General features: G+C 46.8%; 1 protein-coding gene across 1 annotated transcript; it reads right to left on the minus strand.

Moving 5' to 3' along the window:
* Positions 1-8,559: 8,559 nt before the first annotated feature.
* On the minus strand, positions 8,560-10,334 carry UBB (ubiquitin B). The gene is given in 2 exon segments (NM_001009202.1): positions 8,560-9,572; positions 10,247-10,334. A coding segment is annotated over 1 exon segment (918 nt). The 5' UTR covers positions 9,567-9,572; positions 10,247-10,334; the 3' UTR covers positions 8,560-8,648.
* Between the last annotated feature and the right edge of the window lie 928 nt (positions 10,335-11,262).

Below are 11,262 nucleotides of genomic sequence, written 5' to 3' on the forward strand. Positions count from 1 at the left end.
CAATTATATTCCTACCAACAGTGTACAAGTGTTCCCCTTTCTCCACATCCTTTCCATCATTTGTTATTTGTAGACTCTTTGATGATGCCCATTCTGACCAGTATGAGGTGATAGCTCATGGTAGTTTTGATTTGTATTTCACTAATAATTAGCAACATTATTAATCGGCACATTTTTCATGTTCTTCTTGGCCATCTGTATGTTTTCTTTGGAGAAATGTCTATTTAGGTCTTCTGCCCATTTTCTGATTGGGTTGTTTGTTTCTTGTTATTGAGCTGTATGACCTGTTTATATTTGGAAATTAAACCCTTGTTGATCATATCATTTGCAAATATTTTCTCCTCTTCCATAGGTTGTCTTTTCTTTTTGTTGATGATTTCCTTTGCTGGGCAAAAGATTGTAAATTTGATTAGGTCTCATTTGTTTATTTTGGCTTTATTTCCTTTGCTTTTCCTCTCCTCCATTTTTATCACCTTCTACCAAGGACTCCTATTGTCTGTATGTTACTGCTTCTACTTTTATCCTCTCTATCTTTTAGCTTCTCTTTTATATTATCTGTTCCTTCTTTCTTTTTTACTTTTGGGGAATTTCTGTCATTCTAGTTCATTAACTCACTCTTCAGCTAATTCATCCATTCAAGACATGCCCTGAAAGTACATATAACCCATGTGCAGGCTCTTTAGAGTGACCCTGGAACACAAAAGGTAAGGGGCAGAAGGTGGAGAAGCAAACCTTGTGTGGGATATACAATATTTGAATATTGTTCTTTAGTCCATCTATTATATATTTAACTTATCTCTTATTGGTTCTTTTTGATATTTTTGTATTCTTATTTTGTAGTTCCAATTTCTTCCTTGTATCGTTTAACATGTCCTTTAGTCTAATTTAAAAGTCCTTATTCTGAAGATAATTCAGTGTGTAACTTCTCTCCTGAAAGTGGTGATGCCCTTAACTCATGAGATCTAACACTGTCTCCAACTCAGTGTCTCCAAGCTGGTGTCACTGAAGTCAAAAGTGAAGTACTGAGAGCAGAGAAGGCTGCCGTACTGCATCCTCTGGGGTGTATCCTGTCCTGTCCGTAGGTCCTGACAATTTCAGTGCGTGGGGAGCAGATAAGTCTCAGAGGGAGGCACCAGAGAAGCAGCCAGCCACTCCTCACCCCACAGAACAAGCCCTCCAGGCCTGACTTCACACTTTGCTCTCCAGAGGGAAGCAGCATTAGAGGGACTCTGCCTTGCAATGTCATCCCCCAGGTCTGGGTGTTTGGAGCAGGAGATGATTAGGCAACTGGCAAAATCAGTGGGTCCCGACCTGTTTTTTCCAGTATCTCCCAAACACAGGAGATCTGGGCTGCCCTGATTTGACTCCAAAGGCCTGGAGCAGAGATCAGAGTCCCTGAAGGTGTGGGGCAAGTACTATGGGTCCTAAGGCAATGGTAGGGGAGTAGAGAACCCACTCCTCCATTTCCTTGTCCCCAAGCACCCTGTAGACTCTCACACCCTCTCCTCTCTTGGGGAGGAGCCCGCAGGGTGCCTGACTGTGACCTGGCTTGGTATTTATCACCATGTCTGTTTACCTGTCTGTTCTGTTCCATGACAAAGCATGTTTGTCTGGGCAGCCTCAGCACTTTGCTTAGAGTAAGAAGGACCAATCCCCCCCTTTTTTTCCTTCCTTTTTTTTTTCGTTTTAAATTGAAGTATAGTTGATTTACAGTGTTATGCCAATCTCTGCTATACAGCAGAGTGCCTCAGTTATATATATACTTTTTCATGTTCTTTTCCATTATGGTTTCTCCAAGGAGATTGGATATAGTTCCCTGGGCTATACAGTAAGACTTTGTTGTTAATCTGTGCTATATATAATAGTTTGCATCTGCTAATCCCAAATTCCCAATCCATCCCTCTCCCTCCCTGCAAGAAGGACCAGTTTTATTTCTACAGACCATGAGGCTTTAGAGTAAGGCTCAGAATAACATTCTCATCCTCAGGAGATGTTGGGCCCAGATTCACACATAGCTGTTTGGCCCACCTTCCCAGATGAAAGGGGTTATATTTACTGATTTCTGGGCAAACCCAAAGTGTGTCCCACAGAAGGTTCTGCCTCTTACCTTCTGTGTTCCAGGGTCACCCTGGAGAGCCTGCACACGTGTTATATGTACTTTGAGTGTGTATCTTTAGGCGTGGGCCCCTTATTTCACTATAAATTTTCACATGTGTGCGTGCTAAGTTGCTTCAGTTGTGTCCGACTCTGTGACACTATGGACTGTAGCCCTCTAGGCTCCTCTGTCTATGGGATTCTCCAGGCAAGAATACGGGAGTGGGTTGCCATGCCCTCCTGCAGGGGATCTTTCCAACCCAGGGATGGAACCTAGGTCTCTGATAGTCTCCTGCATTGGCAGGTAGGTTTTTTACAACTAGTGCTACCTGGGAAGCCCATAAATTTTCACATGAGAAGACCCATCTTAAGACACCCGCTCACTGAGCCCAGTGGTCAGAGCTTGGAGGCATGCTGCACAGTGCTGGCCTGAAATAGGAGTGGGGAGGGCAGAGCTGGAAGTGAGACAATGACTTATTTTGGGTGGGTGACGTGAGTCTGCGTGGGGGCGGGGGCAGCCTCTTAGAGGAAATCTTTAGCACTTTACTGGAATCGAGCAGTCTCCACCTGCCTTCTTGTGGTTTTACAGAAGAGATGGGGGAGGCAGCAGAGATATCAGCAGCTGGGGGAGGGCCCGGAGGAGCGGAGGATGAGAGTGTGGACTCATCTAGCCCCTGCTGCGCCCCTTTTCCCTGCTGCCACACCTCAGCCCCTGCTGCCTCCCCAGGCCTTGCTGCCCCTCCTTAGCCCCCTGCTGCCCCTCCACCATCACCACCTGTGTTCTGGCCTCTGGAGTTCTTTCTCTTTCCGAGCTCCCTGCTCAGGCCCTTGGGTGACTCAGGGCCTTCTTCTTTCCAGAGGTCCTGGCTGGCATGGGGGCAGGAGCCATACATTCCCATCAGCTTCTCCAGCTGCTTCCAGGAAAAGCTTGGGAGAGGAGTAGAATTATCTAATAGGCCATAAGAGCGTCTGAGTTAAATATTGGCTGCAAAAAGAGAGCAAGCTGCTTCAACTTCTAAAGGAGATTATGCTCAGGCCTGATGCTCAGAAAGACAGCTTTCACAGGAGTGGAGGGGCTGGGGTGCCACTTCTCAGAAGTCAGGGGCAAGCAGGAGGGTTGGAGCTGCCAGTTAACCTGCCGAGGGGTTGGGGGGAGCCTGGTGTGTGCAAAGGCTGAGGGTTCTGGTTGGTGGGCGGGGAGCATCCTCCCTGAGAAATGAGGCCTTCTGTGGAAGAGCCCTTAAAACCCTCTTCCCCCGCAAACACTGAAGCATCGCCTTCTGGACACAATAGTCAGTAGTTTCCACTCTGCCTCAGGGTGAACAGAGAAGATCTGAAGACTGGAGGTTGGAACACAGGCAGGCTCAGCAGACCCTCCATCCCTGTTCCTGCTCCAGAGCCTGCTGTGGGCACCACAAACTTGCTGCTGATTGAGGGGCAGGGTGCATGCCCAGCACCTCCATTCCTTCAGCACGTGATCTGTGCCTCCCAAACACTGGCCTTGAGGGGTGGAGGGAAGGCTGCCAGTTTTCAGCTTTGCACCCTCTCTTCTTTGGCCTGGAAATCCTAAAGAAAAAGATTGCCAGATTCTTTTTCAAATTCCAAACTTAAGTTTTTATAAAGGCACCATAAACAAAAGGTGAAACAACACTCTGAAAGACACTATTTATTGCAATTATAAAGAAAAACGATTACTTTTTAGAATATGTAAGGCAACATTGCCAATTAGCAATACGAATAGGCAATGATGTGAACATGTAAAGTGAAGTCGCTCAGTCATGTCAGAATTTCCTTCTTTTTCAGGGCTGAGTAATATTTCATTGCATATGGTACAGTATTTTTGAAGGGTGACTTTGTAGTAATCACAAATTTCAGTGATGGCATTCTTTGATATCCTTCCACTTCTAGTTATAACCTGAAGAAATATTTGCACATCTCAGATTAGACATTTACAAAGATGTCCATTGCAGCATTGTTTTATTTATTTTTTGGCTGCACTGTGCAACACGGCCTTCCCTGGTGGCTCAGTGGTAAAGAACCCCCTGCCAAAGCAGGAGACATGGGTTCAATCCCTGGGTTGGGAAGATTCCCCTGGAGAAGGAAATGGCAACCCACTACAGTATTCTTGCCTGGGAAATCCCATGGACAGAGGAGCCTGGCAGGTTTCAGTCCATGTGGTCACAAAAGAATTGGACATGGCTTAGTGAATAAACACCGACAACAATGAAGCATATGGGATCTCAGCTCCCTGACCAGGCATGGAATCTATGGCCCTTGCAGTGGAAGCATAGAGTCCTAACCACCGGCATTCTTTCCCTTGCTAAGTTTCTGCTATACTGGCCTTCATACTGCTTTTGAACTTAAGCTTTCTTCTCTTCCAGGACCTTTGCACACTATGTTCCCTTTGCCTGGATTGCCCTTCCCCCATATATCGTCAGGCAAGTCCCTCATTTCCTCCAGACCTTGCTCAAATGTCATATTATTTGCGGGGCTTTCCCTGATCACCCAGTGCCCTGTATTCTGCTTTGTTTTTTCACTATAGCACTTTCCATTGCCTAAGAAATGATATCCTTATCTATTTATCAGTCTCCGCCCCTTTCCTCTTTAAGTTTTGTAAGGACAGACTTGGTCAGCTTTGCTCATTGCTGCATTTCCAATGCTGTAAACAGTGAAAGTGTTAGTCGCTCAGTTGTGTCTGACTCTTGGCAACCCCATGGACGCACGAGGCTCCTCTGTCAATGGAATTCTCTAAGCAAGAATACTAGAGTGGGTAGCCATTCCCTTCTCCAGATCATCCCAATTCAGGGACAGAACATGGGCTTCCTGCATTGCAGGCAGATTCTCTACCATCTGAGCCACCAGAGAAACAGAGTAGATAGTTGTTGAATTAATAGATGAGTGGATAAAGTCTTTCAGTGGTTTCCTCTGGGGAGTGAAAGAGGTAAGAGATTTTTCACTTTTTACTGGATATTCCTGTATATTATTAGATGTGTTTTTATCAAGTTTGTATCACCTTTTTATTTTAAAAAATCAGAAAAAAAACTTAAAAACCACGTCTAAAATTTACTATCATTTTCTCTGTTAACAGCTGCTTGAAGACAAGCTATAGTAGGTACCACCTGACTAAGAACAACTTATGGAAGAAACATCTAACTTAGAAAGTTTTATCCATCTCCTTGTGTTTGAAAAATATTTGCATTTATATTTTTCTCTTCTATATTTGTGTTGCTCTATTTTTTTAACTTATTTTTTTTGACTGCACTGTCTTGATTGTGGCATGCGAGATCTTTAGCTGTGGCATGTGGAATCTAGTTCCCCGACCAAGGATCAAACCTAAATTTCCCTTGCATTGGGAGCGTGGACTGTTAGCCACTGGACCACCAGGGATGTCCGTGTTGCTTTATTTTAGCAGTAGAATTTCCAGGCCCAGTTTGTGGCAGTCTCTGAGGCCACAACAGCAGGTTTCTGTCCTGCAGAGGCTGGGAACAAAGCACAATCAGTAGTGCTGGGCAAGGAGATGTGGATGTGAGGAGTTGTGGCTCAAATAAGGTTTTTCAAAGTGTGAGCGATGGTAACTGATTGAAAAGGAAATTGAAAAAAAGAAAAAGTGAAATTGGACATTGGAACACACTGGACTGAACCACACTAAGCTGGTTCTTTTAAGGCAGAACTTCTTGGAGCCTTCAAGATAGCCTCCAAGGGGAAGATAGCAGACAGCTAGCTTCCTGAGCTCCTGTGACCACAGCATCCTTCTGAGAGGTTGTAACATTTAGAGGACAAAGCTTGCAAAACACACATACATTTCTGCTGGTAAAGATGTTCCTTAAGAGGAGTCCTGGCTGGTGGTACATGGTCCAAAGAATAGGTGCTAGAATAAGCTACAGGGGTTGGCAGGGACCTATCAGCTGGTGCGTGAACCTCACCATTCAACTTCTGATGACCACAAAAAGGGTGGGGGGGGAGAGGATGGTGATAGGATCAAGAAGGTACAAAGAAAGGAAAATATCAAAACTTATTTCAGCAGTTAGTATTACACTAAGTGCAAGATCCTTTCCCATAAATCAACATTTGTCTAAAGCTTCTATTTTTTAAAAGAATATTTATTAGTATTTATTCAGCTGCATCGGGTCTTAGCTGCAGCACATGTCTAGTTCCCTGACCAGGGATCAAAACCTGGTCCCCTGCATTGGGACCTCAGAACCACCAGGGAAGTCCCTACAGCTTCCATTTGGAGTTGGCTGGGCCTGATTGAAAGGGCATCATACCTTTGCCCTTCGGATTGAGGTATCTAAAATGCAGCCTGTTGAGATTGGGGAAGTCTTGTGAGATATAGTTTCCATAAGAATGAAACAGACACTTGTGCAAAGTAAGTCTACTGAGTGAGTGTGGCCCGACTTCAGGGAACAGAGACTGCTGGCCCCACTTCCCAGTTGATAGCACAGGTTGGTAAAGACCACACAAAGGTTTCCTTGTTCAGACCTCCGGTCGTGTGCAGTGTTTGCCAAGACCCGTGAATACTCTGAGGGATTCCCAAGGACAGGAGGAAATCCCATGAGAGAATTAGAGCAACAGCTGAAAAATTTTTCCCTCAAGGGATTCACAGGAGTGCAGACCTCAAAGCCTGACAAGTCAGGTAGTGATCTGGGGGAAAAGGACATTCTTGTCCTATTACCCAAATCAGCACTAGTCTTCACTACAGCTATTCCGGTGAAATGCTTTTCTCTCAGGTTAAGTGTAGAACTTTTAATCTTCAGAACTCAGGTTTAGTTACAAAAGGCCTATTTATATTAAATATTCAAGCAAGACTTGTTTAGCAAGCACTAGTTTGGGGACCTCCTGAAGGGTTAGGGGAAGGAACCGAATAAAACTTCATGCATTTTCTGAGCTTTATGAGTTGACACTTGGATCCCAATCCCTGCCTTGCCTGTAACAAGAACTAGGGGCTTGGGCAGGTCAAGCACTGGACTGGGAAGGATATAATCTTCCAACCTGACAGCAAATCTAATGCGTCCCCTTACGTCTAAGGAAAGCTTTTAAAAGGCTTAATGTTTCATTACCACCTCTACTGGCTTTATAGTTTTTTGCCCTTTTGGCTCAAGTTTTTACCGCCACTCAGTTGAAGCATAACAGGCTTAAGTGCTTATTTCCAGTCTCTAACTTACCCAAGAAAATCAGTCAAGTATTCCAATTTAGTGTATGTTCAAAATTAAGTGGGTTTCTAGGACATAAGTTGAAACAGCTTTTGCTGCTAGAACAGTTCCTAAAGTTGTACACCAAGCTCTTCTCAGGTACACCTGGACTCTTTGAGGCTTGACTTTATATATCGCACCTCTGGGTGATTCTTACCCCTCATGTTATGCTTGTAACTAGTTTTAGGTATCAGAAATGATTTTCTTAGCAGTGTAAAGCTGAGGACCAGGACAACTTCCAACTCTTTCCCCTTTACTTCCCACACCCAGCCCCTCCCCTTCCTATTTCCAGTTGAGAACCACCACTGAAGAAAATTATGAAGCAGGGGAATGGTAGATAAAGGCAGGCTGTGCCCCCAAATAGTCTTACACCACCTTCAATTAGCACTGAAGTATACTTCCTAATGCTTAACTGCGTTATGCCCTCACTCACATCCAACTCTGCAATCCCACGGAGCCTGCTAGGCTCCACTGTCCATGAAATTTTCCAGGCAAGAATACCAGAATGGGTTGCCATTTTCTTTGCCAGGGGATCTTCCTGACCCATTGACCCAACCTGCATCTCTTGGTTCTCCTGCAGGCTGATTCTTTTACCACTGTGCCACCTGGGATGGGAGCACAAAAACTGCTATGTAGGACTTCCCCAAGATTCTTACCACCCAAGTTACAGAATCTCCTTCACTGGAGCAATCTTATCCCTACAAGGAGGCAAAGCTGTTAAGTCACTAGGAACCAATGTTAATTACCACCTTAACTCAAATCTTTCTCCTCACCCTTGTTGACCAAGGCTCCCTTTGGTTCTTGGCTCAGTTCATGTAAGAAAATTATGGTTCTATTATCTAAGGCTAAACACCTGTTAAAGTGTAAAGCACCAGAGGAAAAAAGGACAATAGCCAACCAATAATTATAAGATTTCAGAACACAATTGAACAGCCTCAAATTTTCATTTTTCTGTAGTCTTGATTTTGTTATCCACTATTTGAGGAGGCAGGAAAGTGCTTTCCCTCAATATGCCTCCATACTCTTACAATTTGAAATGGTTTTAATTACACTAGAATCCCATTAATGACCTTGAACAAAGTTCTATACCTTGGCACATGGAATGTTTGCCAATGACTTAAAATTTGGTCGCACAAAGCTCAGTCAAATGCCTTCTTTGAATACCATTTTAACCTGTTAAGAGTACCCACCATTACCATGTAATTTCACAACAGACACCGAAAGTGCATGCAACAAAACTTTTATTAACATTTTGAACAGGTTCAGCTATTACTGAAACTGGTAATTTCTAAACTTAAATTGGGGTAAATGGCTAGAGTGCAGAACGATGCCATCACTGAGCATTATGAACAGAAGACTGAAGAATTAACAGCCACCCCTAAGACGAAGGACCAGGTGCAGGGTCGACTCTTTCTGAATGTTGTAATCAGAAAGAGTGCGGCCATCTTCCAGCTGCTTGCCGGCAAAGATGAGCCTCTGCTGGTCAGGGGGAATGCCTTCCTTATCCTGGATCTTGGCCTTCACGTTCTCGATGGTGTCACTGGGCTCCACCTCCAGGGTGATGGTCTTGCCGGTCAGGGTCTTCACAAAGATCTGCATACCACCCCTCAGACGGAGAACCAGGTGCAGGGTCGACTCCTTCTGGATGTTGTAATCAGAAAGAGTGCGGCCATCTTCCAGCTGCTTGCCGGCAAAGATGAGCCTCTGCTGGTCAGGGGGAATGCCTTCCTTATCCTGGATCTTGGCCTTCACGTTCTCGATGGTGTCACTGGGCTCCACCTCCAGGGTGATGGTCTTGCCGGTCAGGGTCTTCACGAAGATCTGCATACCACCCCTCAGACGGAGAACCAGGTGCAGGGTCGACTCCTTCTGGATGTTGTAATCAGAAAGAGTGCGGCCATCTTCCAGCTGCTTGCCGGCAAAGATGAGCCTCTGCTGGTCAGGGGGAATGCCTTCCTTATCCTGGATCTTGGCCTTCACGTTCTCGATGGTGTCACTGGGCTCCACCTCCAGGGTGATGGTCTTGCCGGTCAGGGTCTTCACGAAGATCTGCATACCACCCCTCAGACGGAGAACCAGGTGCAGGGTCGACTCCTTCTGGATGTTGTAATCAGAAAGAGTGCGGCCATCTTCCAGCTGCTTGCCGGCAAAGATGAGCCTCTGCTGGTCAGGGGGAATGCCTTCCTTATCCTGGATCTTGGCCTTCACATTCTCGATGGTGTCACTGGGCTCCACCTCCAGGGTGATGGTCTTGCCGGTCAGGGTTTTCACGAAGATTTGCATTTTGACCTATAAGGTTTAAAAGGAAAACGTTACTGTGCCATTTTCAGAATCTTCTACCGCCTTTTACAGTTAATCAGTTTTTTAAAACAGATATTCTAAAACGCCATTAACTACGTCAAGATCTCTCAGAGATCTCCCCTAATTTTTTACTAGACAATGTATCAGTCATTGAAGACAAAATTCCTTAGTCAAGACGTCTCCCTAACATGCTGGAGACTCGAAAGTACCTGAGACTATCATCCAGAACTGTACAGATACTTCGTTAAAATCCCGCCCAATTCCCCCCAAACCTAGTAATCATGTCAGCATTTAGATAAAAAACTTTAAACGCAACTGGGGACCTACACCTCCGCTACGGCAGAATTCGAATTAAAGACGTTTCCAGAAGCCCCCGCCGACTACCTCTCTTCCACCTTTCCCCCCTGAAGCAGACGCGATGGAATCTCCATCGGTTAAGTGTCCGTTGACCTCCGCCGGCGGGCGGGCGCGCGCGCCAAACCGCCCCCGCTCCCGACACGTAAACAAGGCCCGCTCTTCCGGAAAGGCCGGGGCCGCGTCACCTTGCTTCCCCTCCCCCACCCCCACCCGCCTCGTCTCGCGGACTCCAAGCCCTCTGCGGCTCGCCCTCACGGAAGCCCCCTTCTTCGCTCCTCCCGACGCTCACGGCTGCGGGCCAGTACCTGTGAGTGAATGCGAAGATGCCGCAAATTCAATCACGCCGAGTCACCTCAAAGACGACACAGGAACCCAACAATGCCCGTCGCGTCTAAGTGCTCCGGCTCGGCGGGGCCGATATTTATACAACGTCTGTTGCGTCACTTATCACTCTTACGTAGGCCTAGTGTCCCTGCGCCGCCGAAAGTAGTTCACGCGGCCCCACCTCTCGCGACGCAGTTATGTCCTTCGACTGAGCTCTAAATTCCTCAGAACCGGAAAAAAGGATCCTAACAAATCAGCTCCCCTCTCCTCCAGATGATCCTTCTCCTCCTTTAGGAAAAGGTAGGAAAACTATCGGGCGGATGAATTCGAGTTAAGGGGCTCTTCCTCGAAAGCTCTGGAAACTTCCTTGCAGCGCCGGCGCTGATTGGTGAGGGGTGTGAGGCGAGCCCGGCTCTGATTGGTGGGGAAGGCAGCTGCTCGGCTGTTGCTGGGCTCCCGCTGGGGTGATTCGGCGACGACGTTGCTTAGTAACTGAGAGCGCGTGCGCGGCAGAGGCGCGCCTTCACTAGAGAAGCATACTTCCGGCTAAGGGGGGAGGGGGGTCTTTCCCTCCCGCTTCTTAGGCCCGGGTCTCTCAACTGTGTTGTCGGGTTTTAGGTCAGAATATAGCGGGTTCTGCGGTGATTTTCCCGAGAAAGTGGTGGTCTGGAGGTGCCCAGGAGGTAGGCGGCGGACCGCACAGTTTTTCTGGTGTCTGCTCTGAGGCACAAACCCCTCTCACATCGGCCGGTTTTATTTTTGTTGTCTGGGGCACAGTTGCGGAACTTTAGTCACCTTGTACAGTTAGGGTGCTTTGGTCGTGCTTTGAGGAGACGAAAACTAGACTCTTGGGACTCCGTGCTGGGCCTGAGTATCCCCCAAACCCCTCCGCCCCACCGACCGAGGAGCACCCCTCCCCCACCGCGGAGGCGTTCCCCTGACGAGGTTCCTCCCGATCTCCCTCCACGCGGGGCACTCCTGCCGGCAACGTCTCCCA

Source organism: Ovis aries, chromosome 11 (genome assembly GCF_016772045.2).
Source record: "Ovis aries strain OAR_USU_Benz2616 breed Rambouillet chromosome 11, ARS-UI_Ramb_v3.0, whole genome shotgun sequence".
Taxonomy (NCBI): Eukaryota; Metazoa; Chordata; class Mammalia; order Artiodactyla; family Bovidae; genus Ovis; species Ovis aries.